Here is a 20227-nt window from a genome sequence, read left to right as displayed (position 1 = left end):
GTCATACCATTTATCTTCTCTGACCACAACATTATGAAACTAGAAAGGAACCACAAGAAAAAAATCTGGAAACTGCACAAATCCATGGAGGTTAAATAACATGCTACTAATCAATTAATGGCCAACCAAGAAATTTTTTTTAAGAAGTCAAAAATTACATGGAGAGATATGAAAAAAAAATAGTCCAATACCTCTGGGATGCAGCACAAGTATGCTAAGAGGAAAGCTTATAGCAATAGAGGTCTATCTCAGGAAGCAAGACAAATCTCAAGCCACCTAACCTTACACCTAAAGGATCTAGAAAAAGAAGAACAAACAAAAAGCCCCAAATCACAGAATGAAGGAAATAATAAATGACCTAGAAACTAAATAGAACAGATCAATTAAATCAGGAGCTTGTTCTTTGAAAAGATCAACAAAATTGATAAGCCTCTAGCCAGACTCATTAAAAAAAGAGAACTCAAACAAAATCACAAATGAAAGAGGAGAAATAACAACTGACACCACAGAAATACAAAGCACTGAAAGAGAATATTATGAAAAATTATATGCCAACAAATTGGACAACCTAGAAGAAATGAATAAATTCCTAGAAATGTATAACTTACCAAAATTGAAGCAGGAAGAAACAAAATTTGAACAGACTGATTACCAGCAGTGAAACTTAATCAGTAATCAAAAAACTCCCAAAAACTAATGATGTACTGTATGGTGATTAACCGAATTTAAAAGAAAAAAACTCCCATCAAACAAAAGTCCAGGTCCAGATGATTTCATAAATGAATTCTACCAAATATTTAAGAGTTAATACCTGTTCCTCTCAAACTTTTCCAAGAAATAGAAGAGGAAGGAAAACATCCTGGTACCAAAACCAGATAAAGATACCACCAAAAAAGACAAGTACAGGCCACTATCCCTGATGTACATAGATGCAAAAATCCTCAACAAAATATTAGCAAACCAAATCCAACAATACATTTTTAAAAAACTATACTATCAAGTGGGATTTACTCCCTAGATGCAAGGATGGTTCAGTATTCACACATCAATCAACATGATATATCACATCAACAAAAAAAAGGGTAAAAACCAAATGATCATTTCAGTAGATGTGAAAAAAGCATCTGATAAAGTACAATATCCATTCATGATAAAAACCCTCAACAAAGTAGGTTTAGAGGGAACATATCTCAAAGTAATAAAGGCCTTATATGAAAAAACAACAGCTAACATCTTCCTTAATGGGGGGAAAGGGAGAGCTTTCCCCCTAAGGTCAGGAAAAAGACAAGGATGTCCACTCACCACTTTCATTCAATACAGTACTGGATAAGTCCTAGTCACAGCAATCAGATAACAAAAAGAAATAAAAGCGGGGGCGGGGGGGGAGGTTGGGGGAACCAGGTGGTGGGTATTAGAGAGGGCACGGATTGCATGGAGCACTGGGTGTGGTGCAAAAACAATGAATACTGTTATGCTGAAAATAAATAAATAAATAAATAATAAATAGAAATAAAAGGCACTCAAACGGGTAAGGAAGAAGTAAAGCTTTCACTATTGCAGACAACATGATACTCTATACAAATAAACCCTAAAGACTCCACCAAAAAACTACTTGAACTGATAAATGAATTCAGCAAGGTTACAGGATACAAATTTGATGTACAGGAATCTGTTGCATTTATATACACCAATAATGAAGCATTAGAGAAAACAATCCCATTTACAACAAAAATTATAAAATATCTAGTAATAAAATTTAAAAGGTGAAAAACTATACTCTGAAAACTATAAAACATTGATGAAAGAAATTGAAGATGACACAAAGAGATTCCATGTTCATGGATTGGAAAAACAAATATTTTTATTTTTTGAAACAGCCTTCAGAAGAATAGGCATTATTTCTTCTTTGAAATGTCTTTCCTACCCAAAGCAATCTACACATTTAAATGTAATACCTGTCAAAATACAAAGAGCATTTTTCATAGAACTATAACAAAGAATCTTGAAATTTGTATGGAAAAATAAAAGACCCCAAATAGCCACAGTGATCTAAAAAGAAAAACAAAACTGGAGGCATCACAATTCGAGACTTCAAGTTATACTACAAAGCTGTGGTGATCAAAACAATATAGTACTGACACAAAAACAGACACACAGATCATTGGAACAGAATAGAAAGCACATGAAATAAACCCACAACTATACGGTCAATTATTCTTTGACAAAGTAGGCAAGAATATGCAATGGGAAAAGGACCATCTCTTCAATGGTGTTGGGAAAACTGGAGAGCTACATGCAAAAGAATGAAACTGGACCTCTTTCTTTCACCATACACAAAAATAAACTATTTAAATATGAGACCTAAAATCACAAAAGTCCTAGAAGAGAACACAGGCAGTAACCTCTTGCTATGTCATCAGCCATAGCAACTTTTTTCTAGATGTCTCCTGAGGCAAGGGAAACAAAAAGCAGAAATGAACTATTGAGACTACAGCAAAATAAAAAACTTCTGTACAGCAAAGGAAACAACGAATAAGACTAAAAGACAATCTACTGATTGAGAAGATATTTTCAAATGACATATTCAATAAAGGGCTTATATTCAAATTAATTTTTAAAAAACTGGGGTGCCTCAGTCAGTTAAGCATACAACTCTTGATCTTGGCTCAGGTCATGATCTCGGGGTTGTGAGACTGAGCCCCACATTGGGCTGCATGCTGAGCTTGGAGCCTGCTTAAGATTTTCTCTCTCCCTCTACCGCTGCCCCTCAACCCTACTCATGCACTCACTCTCAAAAAAATTCTATGTATCACTTAACAACTCAACACATACCCAAAAAAAAAAAAATCTAATTAAAATGGGCAGAAGATATAAACAGATATTTCTCCAAATCCCAGATGGCCAACAGACACATGAAAAAATTCTCAAAATCATTCATCATCAGGGAAATGCAAATCAAAACTACAATGAGATATCACCTCATACTTGTCAAAATAGCTAAAACCAAAAACTCAAAAAACAAGTGTTGGCAAGGCAGTGGAGAAAAAGGAACTGTCATGCACTGTTATTGGCAAGGCAAACTGGTAGAGCCATTGTGGAAAACAGTATAGTTTCTTCAAAAAATTAAAAACAGAGCTATCCTTCAATCCAGTAATGCACTACTAAGTATTTACCCAAAGAACATGAAAACACTAATTTGATGGGGTATATGCACCCCTATGTTTATAGCAGCACTATTTACAATAGCTAAATTATGGAAGCAACCCAAGGGTCATCAATATATGATGTGAAACACACATCATATATTGATGTGAATGATGTGAATCACAAAGATGTGAAACACACACACACACAATGAAATATTATTCAGGCATAAAAAAGAATGAAATCTTGGCATTTGCAACAAAATGGATGGATGTAGAGAGCACAATGCTAAGTGAAATAAGCCAATCAGGTAAAGACAAATACTGTATTATTTCACTCATGTGTGGAATTTAAGAAACAAAACAAAGAACCAAAAAAGAGAGAAACCAAAAACCATACTCCTAACTATAGAGAACAAACAGATAGTTACCTGAAGGGAGGTGAGTGGTGGAATGGGTAAAATAGATGAGGGGGATTAAGAGTACATTTACTTGGGGGCACCTGGGTGTCTCAATCACTGGAGTCTCCAACTCTTGACCTCAGCTCAGATCTTGATGTCAGGGTTGTGAGTTCATGCCCCATGTTGGGCTCCACACTGTGTATGGAGCACACTCTTAAAAAAAAAAAAAAAAAAAAAAAATAGAAAGTATACTTATCTGATGAGCACTGAGTAATATTTGGAACTGTTGAGTCACTCTATTATATACCTGCAACTGATTTACACCATATGTTAACTACACTGGAATTAAATTTTTTTAAATAAAATAGAATCTCAGCTTGCTCTCTGTAAATCTGGTAAATATTCATTTCATGATATTTAGATAATTACAAAGATGTCAGTGACCTTAAGGTTTATTGATAAGAATTATTTATAAGAATGAATATAGGTCTATCTTAACAGTGGACAGAAAGAAGTTACTTTGAAGGAAGGATAGAAAGAACAGAATCTTCAGGCAAGATGACAATATTATAGAGCTAAACCAATAAAAGTTTGCAAAGTCAATGTTGTCTTGGTTGATAACTGAAGGAAGAAAAGAAGCACCCAGTCCTATATGAATGGGGATGTACTGGGAAATGGTGGGATTCTGTATGTCAAGGTCACAGAGAAATTTTTTAAGGGTAAATTATAAAATCCACTTTTCTGCTGCTATGTCTTTGCCTTGGAGTGATTAATGGAAATGGTAGTTTGTTTGTTTTCTTTTAATGTTCAATTAGCCACTGTATAGTACATCATTAGTTGTTCCCTTTAATTGATATGCTAGTAGGAGAAAACTAACATGATGATATAAACTTAAATATTCTCATTTCTCAAAATCCAAATACCTTGGCGTATCAGGTTACCCCAATACTTGGAGATATCCACTACACAAATGACATACTACCATCCCCCTGGGCCCCAATGAAAGGAATTAAGTTGTAGAGATTTTAGAGTATCTCAACTTCTAACCCATCAATAATTACTAAAAAGTGATCCAGGTATACCCTGCATATCAAACAAAAATTCTCTTGAGAAATGAGGAAAGATTGTACCAGCATTAATTCTAATTCTAATATTTACCACTAAAATGCAAGTAAGGCCTGTTGACTTTTGTGGTCTTTGATTCTACAACTTCTTTTTGTATTAGAAGAGGCAGAAATTATCACACCAAATATTTAAAGATAAACAAGCTAAGAAGTTAAAACTGTATCCAGTGCTTACTCTGTCAGACATATTCAAGATCCTGTTTATATTTTTTTAGTTCTATCACAGCCATATGATAAAGGTATAATCAAGGAATTTAGAGATTATGATACTTTTATGAAACTATCCATTACATTCTAAATTTTTTCCAGTGTTGGTGTGGTGTAATTGGCATAAAAACTGTATACACTTACGGTGTACATATATGTACACCATGTACATACATGTATACTTTATGAAATGATTACTACAATCAAACTGATTGACAGATTCCTTGCCTCACATAGTTACATTTTGTGTGTGTAGTGAAAACATTTAATGTCAAATCTCAGCAACTTACAAGTATACAATAATATATTAACTATAATCATCAGACTATACATTAGATCCTTGGGTTTCATAACTGAAAGTTTGTAACCTTCAACCAACACCTATTTCCCCCACCCCGGTGCTCCTGGCAACCACCATTCTACCCTCCACATCTGTAAGTTTCCCTTTTTTAGATTCCACATATAAAAGATCATATGATATTTGTTTTTCTGTGTCCAGCTTATTTCACGTAGTATAACACCTGCTGTCATGTTGTCAAAAATGGTGACATTTTCTCCTTTTTATAGCTGAATAGTATTCTATTGTATATATGTACATTTTATCTTCCAGCTTTATTAAAATATAATTGGCATAACATTTTATAAGCTTTTATAAGCTTTTATAAGTATAAAACATAATGATTTAATACATCTATATTGCAAAATGATTACCACAATAAGGTTAGTTAACTCATATACCACTTTACATAGTTAAATTTTTCTCCATGTGTTAAGAATTTTTAGAGTCTACTCTTAGAGACTTTCAAATTACACAGTGCAGTATTAACTAACTATAGTAGTCACCATGCTATACATTACATTCCTAGAACTTATTCATCTTACAGCTGGAAGCTGTACACTTTGTCAACATTCACCCCTCTCTTCCATCCCCCACTACTCACCTCTGGAAACCACCAGTCTGTTCTGTTTGTAGGAGTTTGATTTATTTTTAGATTCCACATATAAGTAAGGTCATACAGTATGGGTCTTTCTCCAACTTATTTTACTTACTGTAATGCCCTCAAGACACATCCATCTTGTCACAAACGGCAGGATTTCCTTTTTATATCTGAATAGTATTCCATTTTGTGTAATAGTGTGTATGTGTGTATATCCCATTGTCTTTATCCACTCATCTCTCTAGACACATAGGTCATTTCCATGTCTTGACTATTGTAAATAATGCTGCAGTGAACATCAGGGTACGCAGTTATCTCTTTGAGATAGTGATTTCATTTCCTTCATATATATATATATACCCAGAGGTGGAATTTCTGATTATATGGCAGTTCGAGTTTTCATTTTTTTGAGGAACCTCCATGCTTTTTTCCTTAGTGGCGCTACCAGTTTATATTCTAAGAGTGCACAAGGGCTCCCTTTTCTCCAGGCCCTCACCAACACATGTTATCTCTTGTCTTTTTTACAAAAACCATGCTAAAAGGTGTGAGGTGATATCTCATTGTGGTTTTGACTTGAATTTCCCTGATAATTAGTGATGTTGAGAATTTTTTCATGTACCTGTTGGTCATTTGTAGGTTTTCTCTGAAAAAAAAAAAGAAAAAAAAGTCTATACAGTCCCTTTGCCCATGTTATTGCCATGTTATTCTTTTGCCACTGAATTTTGTTATTGAATTGTATGGGTTCTTTGTATATTTTGGATATTAGCCCTTTGTCAGATGCATGATTTGCAAATATTTTCTCCCATTCCATATGTTGCCTGTTTTTTTGTTGTTGTTGTTGATTGCCTCCTTTAGTATACAGAAGCTTTTTAATTTGATGTAGTTCTGCTTGTTTATTTTGTTTTTATTGCTTGTACTTTGATAGCCAAAAAAGCTCATGCCCTTTTCTAAACACTACTCCTCTCAAAGCAATATGGCAATCTATCTTTCAAAGTCATAATATATCACTTTGTTCACAACCAATAGAACCCTTAGTTCATAAGGCACTACAAAGCAGGGGAAGAAAATGTGAGACCCTATAGTGGTAAACATACCACCTGATTAGTCACACAGACTCAGCATGGTTCCACTGTGAAAAGTACTGACCACACGCTCTCGAATCTGCTTGGTCTTGACCCCATAAATTATAAGATTCAGCATGGGAGGAGCTAACATGCAGATATTGGCCAACAGAATGTGAGTGTGGAGGGGAACATGATGCCCAAACCGCTGGGTAATTATTGTAAAAATGCCAGGCAAGTAGAACATGGAAATGACTACAAGGTGGGAGCCACATGTGCCCAGGGCCTTTTGCCGAGCTCCTCAGGAAGGGAGATGGAAGACTGCATTGAGGATGAGGGTGTAGGAAACCAAGATGAGCAAGGCTTCTAGCACTACAGTAGAGAGGAGAACAGACAAGCCATACCAGACATTGACACGAATATCAGCACAAGCAAACTTGGCAACCACCATGTGCTCACAGTACGTATGTGGTAGCACATTGCTATGGCAGAAAGGCAGTCTCTTGACCAGGAACACATCTGGGAGTATCACAGAGAAGATTCTCATGACCACAGCCAGGACAACCCTTATGATTATGGCACAACTGAGCACTGCAGTATAGCGCAATGGGTCACAGATGGCCACATAGTGGTCAAATGCCATGGCCAGCAAAATCCCTGATTCAGCAATGAAGGTGGCATGGATGAAGAAGATTTGAGTGACACAGCCATCAAGGGAGATCTCCCCAGCATGAAACCAGAATATGGCCAGGGCTTTGGGCACAGTGGTAGTAGACAGGATGAGGTCAGCCACAGCTAGCATGCAGAGGAAGAGATACATGGGTTCATGGAGGCTACGTTCAGTGATGAGGATGAAGACAAGGAGACTATTCCCAAGGACAGCAACCAGGTAGGAAATAAAGAAAGGAAGAGAAATCCACGTGTGTTAGTCTTCCAGGCCAGGGATGCCCACCAGAATGAAGAATGAGTGGCTGGTACCAGTATAGTTGAAGGTTGCCATTCCCAGGACAAGTGACCCAGTGTTGATGTCTAAGATCTGCAGTCACCTCTTCTCTTTTGCCAAAAAAGGGTGAATACAGTTGAAGTAGGGGAGGTAGGAAAAGATCATTTTTCACTGGATGAGCTGTGGAAAGAATCCTAGTCAGAAGGTCCAGAAACGTGGGTTAAAACTCTTTGACATTCTATACACTATGTGATCTCAGTAAAATTACTTCCCTGCTCTGGGTCTCTCTTTAATTGCCTTAAATTTAATGTTGGGGAGAAGTTGGATTACTTAATTTGTAATAGAGTTGTTCCAGCTCTAGAATGCTATAGATCTCAGTCTCGGATTGTTATAAACAGTTAAGAGCTGTGAATAACAAATACTGGAATTTCCACTTTGACTATCAGAATATAATATGCATCTCAATAGGAAACTGGTCACAGTTGACAATAATTTAACAAGCCTTGCTGAGCACCTACCATGGCTCCTTAGGAAACCTACTTGGGGGAGACAATTAAGTAAAATATCTAAATGATACAGATAGTGTAAAGGAAAATTTAAACACTAGGAGTTGTAGAAACATGGAGAGCTTTCCAGGAGTTCAGAAAAGGTTTTCTAAAAGGCACTACTCTAAGTGGAACCTTGATGAAGTAATGTTTTATCAAATAAAGTCATGTGAGGAGGGAATAACATGAACAAAGTCCAAGAGATGTAGAAGGACATGGAGTTTAGAGGAAAATTATGATTCACTGTTACCAGAGCAAAGAGGATGTGGTACAAAATGGTAGAAAATAATGTCATGCAGTGAGGTAGGGGTCATCCCTGAGGACTTTGAGTACCAGTGTAAGGAGGTTAGAATTTATGTTGCAGCAGTAAGAGTCACTGAAAGATTTGTGGTGAGAGAATGGCGTGATGAAGTTAGCAATTTAAGTAGTTCTCTCTCTCTCTCTCTCTCTCTCTCTCTCTCAGTTTTGTGTAAGATGGGTGGTGAAGGGAGGAGACAGGTTGGAAAATGGAGACAGATCAGTTAGGAGGGGCTCTGTACTAAGGGCTGCATACGCATTATCTCACACTGTGGTGATTAAGATAAATGCAGTCATTTCCCTCGTCTTACTGATAGGGGAGAAAACAGAGTCTACAGGGTTTAAGTAGTACCCTACCCAAGGTCACCTGGCCAGTAAATTGTGGAGCTAGAGTTTGGCTACCACACCATCCTTAGAGTCACTCATATCTGCCCTACTCCACGTTGGTCCCCTTCATCAGGATTGTGTTTTCCTTCCTCCTGGCTTAAGGTGAAAGAAAAACAATGTGGAGATTCCTCAAGAAATTAAAAATAGAACTTCCCTATGACCCTGCAATTGCACTACTGGGTATTTACCCCAAAGATACAGATGGAGTGAAAAGAAGGGCCATCTGTACCCCAATGTTTATAGCAGCAATGGCCACGGTCGCCAAACTGTGGAAAGAACCAAGATGCCCTTCAACGGACAAATGGATAAGGAAGATGTGGTCCATATACACTATGGAGTATTATGCCTCCATCAGAAAGGATGAATACCCAACTTTTGTAGCAACATGGACGGAACTGGAAGAGATTATGCTGAGTGAAATGAGTCAAGCAGAGAGAGTCAATTATCGTATGGTTTCACTTATTTGTGGAGCATAACAAATAGCACGGAGGACATGGGGAGTTAGGAGAAGGCAGTTGGGGGAAATTGGAAGGGGAGGTGAACAATGAGAGACTATGGACTCTGGAAAACAATCTGAAGGGTTTGAAGAGGTGGGGGGGGGGTGGGAGGTTGGGGGAACCAGGTGGTGAGTATTAGAGAGGGCACAGACTGCATGGAGCACTGGGTGTGGTACAAAAACAATGAATACTGTTATGCTGAAAATAAATTTTAAAAAATGATTAAAAAAAAAAAACTTTTTCATTCATTTAAACTTCCCACTGTCACTCTGCCATCTACAAACTTCTATTTGAATCACCTTTTCCCCCTATTCAAGGCTCAGCCATCCATCTGGCTGGACCCTATCCATACTGGCCCCCAACTTTCTCTTTAAGCCTCTCCCCACTAATCTGTCACTCTAGTAACTTCAAACTTTCCCTCTCTGTTAGCTTCTTCTATCATGTGAAAATATGTTCAACTATCTCATTCCCCTTCACCTTAGTCTCACAGAAAAATGTGCTCTCTCTCCTTCTACCCTCTTATCATCCCCAAATCTTTACCCAAAGCCACTTTACTTATAACCCCAATATGCTGCTAAGGCTTCCTTCTCTAAAATAATCTATCATATCACAGTTGCCAAATCTAATGTTACTTTTAATTTGCTGTTAGGAATCTCCAATTTCTGTCAATACTTTCGTGTGATCATTAAATACCTATTAAGTGTTCTGGTGCATAAACAATGAATTCTGGTATACTGAAAAGAAATTTAAAAAATAAAAAATTATTTTAAAAAAATTTAAAAAGTATTAGATATTTTATAATCATCGCACCAAATCTATGAAATTGAGTGTAACAAAAGTTCATGCATTAAGAAATTGACTCTCAGACCAGAGATTGCTCAAAGTCAAACAACTAATAGCTAAGATGATATTTGAATCCAAGATCATTAGAATCAAAGCTTCCATTATCTTTAAAAACTTCCATTTTATTTTTTACTACCTAAGCCACCTTTCTTTGGCTTCCTCCCCACTCTCTTCTAATCCTATCTATTCCACAATATGTAAGGCATGCAAGACAATGTAATATAGAAAAAATCACAGGGGTTTAGAACCAGACCCACTGGGATTCGATTCCAGTTGTGCCTGCTACAGATCCACATACAGACGCACAATCTTCCATTCAGGTGGATATTATCACACACATTCCTTTATATAGTCACCAGGTGCATAATCACTCTTACCAATTTCGATGAAGATTTATACACTAACACACATTTTCACTATTGATACAAATAGCCCCTCACTGTGAACACATTAACATGCACATACACACTTTTAAACTTTTCCTCACAGACATACCCACCCAAATTCACACACAGTCATTAACCAGTCAAACTCAAACTCACTCCCACAAAGGTAAGTTACGACTTATCTAGGTCATAAATTTGCCATCTTCATTCAGCACGCTGATTCTCCTCACATGAAATCAGTTTCTTCTGAGAGGTAGAGCTTCCAGAGACAATATTCCACTCTTACCCCTGTCTCCAGGCTTAGAGCCCTTACCACTGCCAGAAGAAAGGACTCTCACAGAAATGCAACCATAGGACAACACTCCCGTGTCACTAGTTCCACTCAATATTTTAGATCTCTGACTCGTGTTTGGGTAGATCAATTCTGGTTGGCACTTTACACCAGGGGTCATCAAACTACAGCCTGTGGGCCAAATCTTGCCCAATACCTGCTTTTGTAAGTAAAATTTTATTGGAACACAACCATTCACCATACTTACATATTGTTCAGGACTACTTTTGTGGGACAGAGTAGTTGCAATGGAGACCATGTTTAAAGGTTAAGATTTTTACTCTTGCCCTTTACAAAAAAATTTTTACCAACCCCTGCTTTAGAATGATCATGTAACTTTTTGCCAAGGCCACAGACAGAAAGGCAATTTTCCCAAGTTCATAGAGTAAATGAGTCAAGAAGTTCTGCTTCTCCTTCCACTAGTATTTCCACTATGCCACAAAGCATTTAGGGAAACATTTTGGTCTTTCCTCTCTGTCTGTGCTGTCAGGGGATGGAGAATTCCAAATACAGCCTCTAAAGGGTTACCAAATGATGATGGCAATCCATCATTTTTCCTATATATTTCATTTCCTATATATTTCCTATATATTTTAACAATAAATTCATCCCCATGCTCAGACCCCACCACTGATGCCTATGAAAAGAAGAACCCAGAGAGGAATCAAGCTATCCTGAGTCAATACCAACCCACATCTCTCCTCACCCAAACTGTCTGTCACAGCCCTGAGGAACCACAGACAGAAGCCATGCCCCTGCCCAGATGGCAGGGTGTTCCCACAACCAGGAGACTCTGTGCAGTGGCCAGGGGACCAGGTTGAAAGAGGAACTGCATCTGAGCATCTTTGAAATATCATGGGGACCACGAACTTATTCATGTGACTCTTCTCCCTTAGGATTTCCACTACTGCCAGTGACATAACAGTAAGCACTTAACCCTTCCTTGCCTGAATACCAGAAGCCCCCTATGAAAAGTACCAAGAAGCTGTATGGACTTGGGAGAGCAGAGAAGGAGAGAGAGGTTTTAGAGGGGAGAGGGAGGGCAGAGGATAGGATTGTGGTTAGGGACTTTCATCAAGGCCCCATACCTCACTCTGGGTCATCCTTTTCATCCTTGACTTCCAGAAGGCACAGAGGCATATTAGGAGCTAGAATCCTATAGATTCTCTCAAACATTCATTTATTCTTTCACCACCCATTCAATCAATATGTATTAAGTGCTATGTTGACCATGCCATGATAAAATGTTAATAAAATCAAATGCACAGAAAGTTTATTTATATCATTTTGTATATAGGACTAATCCTTTGATTCCAACATCCAAGGATTATCAATAGAACATTTTCATTGATGACCTTCCAAGATTGTTTTCTCCCTTATTCATGGATTTATATATGGTAAGATAAAACCGTACATGTTGCATGCTTTATTTTATAATATAGGAATTTTGAATTTACAATTGGTAATAAATGTCCCCAGTTTGTAACTAATGTTCTATCAGCCATGTAGCTCCTTTAATTCAGCTGCATGTGTCTCCAGTCTGATGCAATGCCACATAGTAGTCTATAAATATTCCCTGAAAAATTTGAGTGACTAAATAGTCCACATTAGTGACATACTACAATACATTTATAAAACTGCTATTTTTCTGTTAAAAAATATTCCATAATGAACATATTTACATATAAATTTGCATTTTTGTCCTAGATTATTTAAATGTTTGATATTTCAAAGAAGGAACTGTTATGGCAATGTTTCTATTTCCATGTAGTATTTTTTATTATTGATAGGAATTTTTCTTTAATAATTTTTTCCATACTAGTGCTCATTCACTTTAGTGTAGGAGCTAACGCTGCTTTGAGATAATGTTATCTACCTTCCCCATTCCTCAAAGCAGTCTCAAGATTCTTTCGATACCCTCACGAACAAATGCATGCATGTTTTACACTCATGTCATAGGGATTTCAATGTTCATTTGGAAAACCATTTCTTTACCCTGTGCTCTTGCTCCCATTTCCTCCTCTGATTTCAGTTGCATTTTCCTTTACTTTACTTTAGTTATGCATTCCCATTACACCTTTTCTCCACTTCCAAGTTTACTAATTCAAACATCCCACTGCCTAGCCACAATTACTTGCCCAACTATATGCTGACTATCTGCTTACTAATCTCATCAAACCTGCTAATCAATACCACGATTTCCTTTCTAACCCTCCAACCCACTCTGTATGATTTCCTTTAATTAACTTTTAAATTCTGTTGCCCTTCATTATAATACCTTTAAGGATGCTCAAATCCTTCAAACTTTTATTTTTTTTATTACATTATGTTAGTCATCATTAGTTTTTGATGCAATTCTCCATGATTTGTTGTTTACGTATAACATCCAGTCCTCATTGCAATACGTGCCCTCCTTAATACCCATCACTGGGCTAATCCATCCCCCCACCAGTCAGTTGGTTTCCCATCAATACCTTCAAATCTTTTTCTCCATTCTATCTAGTCCATCTCAACATTATTATGAACCAAACAAAAACCATAGTTGGCTAGTCACCTGGAAAGCAAAATGATGCCACTAAAATGATTACCAACCTAGACTATGAGCAGAGCCCAGCAACCTTACACATATGCTCAAGTCAGCTAAATCAAACTTCCTAATCTCCCCACCTAATTAACCTAAATCTCTCCACCTAATTAACATTTCATATGTATATTCAAAGCTCCAACCTTGATTCCAAAACCTAGCTCTTTATGCTTGGCAAAAAACCTTGCCTACTAAATCAGAATAAATCAGTTGGAAACACACAAATTCAAGAAACTGAACATAAAAACATATCTGCATCTGCTCCCACCCATTTCTCCTTATTGGAGGAGCCATCTCTCCTGTCAAAGAATAATCCCTCCACCTAAGGAATATAACCATGAGCATTCATAACCATGGTCCTCGAAAGCATGATTTTGGGGTAAAATTTGCAGCATATGTTCTGTCTAGGAAAACAAAATATGAGAAATCTGATATGGAGAACCCATGATGTGGAAAATAAGCAGATGAGAAGATAATCAACATCATATTTCATTTAAAAATTGCAAATTAGGGCGCCTGGGTGGCTCAGTGGGTTAAGCCTCTGCCTTCGGCTCAGGTCATGATCTCAGGGTCCTGGGATCGAGCCCCGCATCGGGCTTTCTGCTCAGCAGGGAGCCTGCTTCCCCCTCTCTCTCTCTGCCTGCCTCTTTGCCTACTTGTGATCGGTCTCTCTGTCAAATAAAATAAAATAAAATAAAATCTTTAAAAAAAATTGCAAATTAAAACAATGAGATACCACTATACTCCTACTAGAATGGCTAAAATCCAACACACTGACACCAAATGCTGGTGAGGATGTGGATCAACAAGACTTATTCATTGCTGGTGGGAATGCAAAATGGTACAGCCATTTTGGAAAACAATGTGGCTGTTCTTTAAAAAGCTAAACATACTCTTTTCATATGATGTAGCAATCACCAAAAGAATTGAAAACTTATACCGACACAAACACTTGCACACAGATGTTAAAGAAGATTTATTCATAGCTGCCAACACTTGAAAGCAGCCAAAATATCTCTGAACAGGTGAATGAGGAAACAAACTCTAGTACACCCATACAATGGAATGTTACTCAGAATATAGAGAAATGACATGTCAAGCCCCCCAAAACATGAAAGAACCTTAAGTGTATAACACTAACTGAAAGAAGGCAGCATGTTAAGTTTACACACTGTAGGATTCCAACCTTATGACATTCTGGAAAAGACAAAACTATAGACAAAGTAAAAAAAATTAGTGGTTTCCAGGAGTTCAAGGAGAGCAAGAGAAAGACAAATAGGGGGTACATGGGTATTTTTAGGGCATTGAAAATACTCTGTACAATACTGTAATGGTGAATATATGTCATTATACATTTTTCAAAACCCACAGAAGTGTGTAACACAGAGTATATGTTAAGTTATTCATTTTATTAACAATGTATCAGTATTGGCTCATTAATTGTAACAAATGTATCACACAAATGCAAGATGCTAAAAATAGGAGAAACTCTAGGCAACTGAGGAGGTAAGGATGTATATGGGAAATGTGTACTTTCAATTCAATTTTTCTATAAACCTAAAACTGTTCTAAAAAATACTTGTTAATTTTTAATGCAATTCTTGAAATTAAAAAAATTCAGTGGATTTGTTAAATAGTTTGTTAAAAGGAACTAAAAGATCTGTAGAAACTTGGAGAGAGAAGCAAAGAGATGCAAAAAGACAGGCTAAACAATTTGCAGGATAGAGACAGAAGAATCAACTTCTTAAAACAGTATATTAAATTCATAAGAAATATAACTGTAAGAAATGCTGAATTCTAGGACACAAACTGAGGGCTGCTGGAGGGGAGATGGGTGAGAGGATGGGGTAACTGGGTGATGGGCATTAGGGAGGACACTTGTGATGAGCACTGGGTGTTATATGCAACTGATGAATCACTAAGTTCTACCTCTGGAACTAATAAAAAAGAAATTTGAAATAAAAAAGAAAATTGGACTATGCAATAGCAATAAAACTCAAAGATTATCAGATATGGAAAAAATACAGTTTTACATTTAAAGAACATCAACTTAAATCATGAGCACAAAATGCTTGGGAGGAAAACATATAAATGGGTCACTAAAAGAACACTAACCAATAGAAAACCTATGTAGCTATAAACATAGCCTACTGAACAGTATACTAACAATCTCAAAACTGTTGTGTTTCAAAGATCAGCTGTTTCAGAGAAAAAAATTACAAGAATTACACAAAACTGCCAAATAATCACTGTGAGGAATTTAAGTCTTTTCGCCAATAATTACTGAATCATTTTTTATTGGTATGTATATAGAAGGTTTGAACAGTACAATAAGTTGTTTTACCTGTTCTTTAACTCATAAAACATTAGAAAATTTGTTTTCTGACGTTTTACTGAGTGACAAACATGTTATAGAAAAAAGTTAACTTTTTTCTTTTTTTTTGATATAGTTAACTATATCATATAGTCAGAAAGACATAATCATATAAAAACTGAAAAACGTACTAAAATTTAACAATCATGCCCCAGTTTTCTTATTATTGGTCATTGAAGTTTGTTTTCTTTTGCTTAATTTATTAATATATTTCTTGCAAGATTAACTATAGAAAGTATGCCATGAGAAACTAGAAGATATATAAAAATAATCAAATCATAGGTTGAAGAAAATATTCTAAGATTAAAACAATAAAACCCAAAAAAGGAAAAGAAAGATGGATTTGAAAATATTTCGTACTCTATTTCTTTAAGTAAAACAAAAGCCAACCAAACCATTCAAAGAAAATTACAGAATGTGTAATTTAAGCCACCTGAGAAAATACTCTCAATAAATTAATACATTGGGGAAGTTATATATTCTCACTAAGCTTCAAATTACATCTGCAAAATGGGTAAAATAAAAGCAATAACAAGCTTAATGTGAAGATTCAATAAGATAAAGTATGAAATAAGTTTTGTGTAGATTCAATAAATGGTTGTTACTATTAATCCACAAAGAAATAGAATATCCATAACAATTATCCAATGTATCTGTTAACTAAATAAATTCAAATGAAAGAACATTGAAAAATGGTTTTACTCTGACATGTGGCAGATTTTTATAAAATAGAACTACTTACTAAATACTAGTAGGGGGTAGAATAAATTTTGGCACTTTCATGTATTTCTGATGAATGAAAATTAATAACTTCCCTAGATGCCTTTTTTCAATGTGCCAGAGAAGACTAAAATCTTCATACCCCTAACCTAGTAATTATTTGAAGGTTGAAAATATGCAAAGCTTAATGCACAAAAAATAGATAAATCTTATATACAAAAATGTCCCTAGCATAACACTTATGTTGTTAATGATTACAAAAACATAAGTATTTTAAAAATAGGGGCACCTGGGTTGCTTAGTGGTTTAAGCCTCTGCCTTCAGCTCAGGTCATGATCCCAGTGTCCTGGGATCGAGCCCCACATTGGGCTCTCTGCTCAGCAGGGAGCCTGCTTCCCTCTCTCTCTGCCTGCCTCTCTGCCTACTTGTGATCTCTGTCTGTCAAATAAATAAATAAAATCCTTTAAAAAAAGAAGAAGAAAAAGAATCAAATGTTTAACCAACTGAACCACCCAGGTGCTCCACAATTTTAAAAAATAAATAAATAAATAAATAAATAAAAGGATGAGGGGCATCTTGGAGGCTCAGTTCATTAAGCATATACCTTTGCTCAAGTCAAGATCTCAGAGTCCTGGGATCAAGCCCAATATCAGGCTCCCTGCTCAGTGGGGAGTCTGCTGCTCCCTCTGCCTCTGCCCCTTTCTGCCCCACCCCGTCACACATTCCCTCTCTCCCCTTCTCTCTCTCTCAAATGAATGGCAGCTTTAAAAAATAATTAATTAATTAATTAAATGGATGAATACTACCTCAGCTATTGTAAAAAAAAAAAAAAAGAATGTAAGCATGCTTTTTAAGTAAATGATTAAAAGACAAAATAGTCATTAACAGATTTCCAAATGTACCGTCATTTAAAAATAGCCACACTATGGGCCTGTATGATAATATTGAATTACAGAATCATGTCTGAGTTCTGAATATGCGTGTATGATTACAGTTGTTGGAGTAAGAGTTATGTATAAAATCTGGAAGATTCTATACCAAAATGGTAACAGTAAATTTCTTTGGGTGGTTGGATCATATGCAATTTTCATTTTCTTATTTCTTTATGGAATCTTTATATAAAAAACAAAGTAAATGTTTTCAAAAGAAGTAAAACAATATAGTATCACCTCATAGAGGAAGTCATATCTTTATCTGAGATGAGGTGGTTATAATGACCTCACTGAGTAGATGACACCAAGCTAGACCTTGAAAGATGAATAAAGGGAATTTATTAAAAAGTCAAGGACAGGGACACCTGGGTGACTGAGTTGTTAAGCATCTGCCTTAGACTCAGGTCATGATCTCAGGGTTCTGAGATTGAGCCCTGCTTGTTCCCTGTTCAGTGGGGAGTCTGCTTCTCTCTCTCCCTCTGCCCCTCCCCCCACTACTTGTGTGCACTCTCAGATTTTTTAATTTTTTAAAATATTTTAAAAATAAAAGATCAAGGACAGGAGAGGTCATTCCAGGCACATGAATCCTTTAGGGAAAATGTACCAGACAACATGACTGAACATGGAGAAAATAGAGACAGACAGTTCCTTGAGACTGAAGCACAGACTGTGTAAAATTAATTTGGAAAGTATTGCTGGAAAGGAAGTCTGAATTTGTTCTGTACCATCTGAGGGGGATGATTTTTGAGAAACAACTCCCAAAATGTCAAAAGTTAGGAGTACAGTTGACTTAAGTCCTCTTATTGCCCATGATAATTTGAGAAAGCATATGAAGGGATGAAGGGTTTACATAGGTGTCCAGGCATATGATGAGAGGTCTCAGGGCTTGACATAGCTCAAGACAGAAAACGATTTATCTAAATGAGACTTAATATTATATTGTCTGTTCCCAAAATTGAATTGAATATTACAGAGTTATACATGATTACTACAGAGAAACCGGTCCCTTCCCCAAATAATGAACTGTAACTATCTCAGTCAACCCACAGGCACTGTGGGTTGAGAATCAATCTAAGAACAGATTGATTAGGGGGGCAAGTCTGACAGTCTTAGGTAAGTTGCCCCACAGGCCCATAATTCAAGGAGCTATTTTGCTGGGGATTCATTTCTAGTTCTCTGGTTCACTGCTGAGAGAGCCCATCTCACAAAGGACCAGAGTTTCTGAGAAACCAGTTTCTGCCATCCCTAGTTATTTCTGCTTTGGAAACAATACATAAAGCACTTGGTCTCTTATCTGTTTTGTTCTGACCCCATAAATGATGGGATTCAGCATAGGTGGAGCAAGCATGCTGACATTGGCCAACAGGATATGGACATGTAGCGGGATGTGACGGCCAAAGCGCTGAGTGAGAACAGAGAAGATTCCAGGCCCATAAAAAAGGACGATGACACAGACATGAGAACCACATGTGTTGAGAGCTTTGTGGCGAGCATCTCGGGAAGGGATACGAAAGACAGCATGGAGAATCAGAGTATAGGAAACAAAAATGAGGACAATGTCTAGGATCACTGTTGACATTAAAACAAAAAATCCATACCAGATATTTACACGGATATCATCACAGGCATACTTGGCCAAGCCAATGTGTTCACAGAATGTATGTGGTAGGATGTTATTTCTGCAAAAAGTCAGCCTCTTCAGAAGAAATATCATGGGAAAAATTGTACAGTGTGCTCTCATGAAAACAGCCACACCAATTTTCCCTATCAGAGAGTGGGGGAGTATCATGGTGTATCTCAGTGGATAACATATTGCGATGTAGCGGTCAAATGCCATCATCAGCAAGATGCCTGACTCAGAAATAAAGGAGGAATGCTGGAAGTAGAGCTGGGCAATGCAGCTATTAAGAGAGATCTCCCTACTATTGCACCAGAAAATGGCCAATGCCTTGGGTTCTGTGGTTGTGGCAAAGACAATGTCAACTCCAGCCAGCATGCAGAGAAAAAGATACATAGGTTCATGGAGGCTGCTCTTGATGAGGATAATGAAGATGAGCAGACCATTTCCAAGGAGAGCAAAGACATAGGAGATGAGGAAGGGGATGGAAATCCACATGTGTAGGTCTTCTCGGCCTGGAATGCCCAACAGGTAGAAGACTACATGGTTAACACCAGTATGATTGAAGCTGGCCATTTCTGAGTCAAGCCAATGTGGACTTTAATTTCACCTAGCAGAGACAAAGAGAAATGCAGATTACATATAAATGTTTTTCTTGAGGTTTCTGATTAAATATATCTAATTAAATTCCTGTGTTTACTACTGTTTCCTCCTATTACCTGTTAAAACATCAGTTAAAATAACAAAAAACATCAAATATAAAAAGCAGAAGAGATAATAACAGAGAAGGGACAGTTTGAGAGCAGATAGAGGACTACTGACCAAGCACATGGGATAAAACTAATAGGCTTGAACTCTGGAAAACAGTATGGAGGTTCCTCAGAAAGTTGAAAATA

At 36.8% G+C, this 20227-nt stretch overlaps 1 protein-coding gene and 1 pseudogene across 1 annotated transcript; both read right to left on the bottom strand.

Moving 5' to 3' along the window:
• Positions 1-6914: 6914 nt before the first annotated feature.
• Positions 6915-7874, bottom strand: LOC125079716 (olfactory receptor 52B4-like; annotated as a pseudogene).
• An 11088-nt stretch (positions 7875-18962) lies between these two features.
• Positions 18963-19907, bottom strand: LOC125079982 (olfactory receptor 52B4-like). The gene has a single exon (XM_047693742.1). The coding sequence runs from the start codon at positions 19905-19907 to the stop codon at positions 18963-18965; it is 945 nt and encodes a 314-aa protein (XP_047549698.1).
• Positions 19908-20227: the final 320 nt, after the last annotated feature.

The sequence above is a fragment of the Lutra lutra genome, chromosome 10, assembly GCF_902655055.1.
Source record: "Lutra lutra chromosome 10, mLutLut1.2, whole genome shotgun sequence".
In the NCBI taxonomy this organism is placed as follows: domain Eukaryota; kingdom Metazoa; phylum Chordata; class Mammalia; order Carnivora; family Mustelidae; genus Lutra; species Lutra lutra.
Note: the sequence above shows the minus strand (reverse complement) of the source record. Positions and strands in the feature narration are given on the sequence as shown.

Coding starts and splice junctions, on each gene's coding strand:
- LOC125079982 (XM_047693742.1), bottom strand. CDS start 19,907: ATGGCCAGCTTCAATCATACTGGTGTTAACCATGTAGTCTTCTACCTG.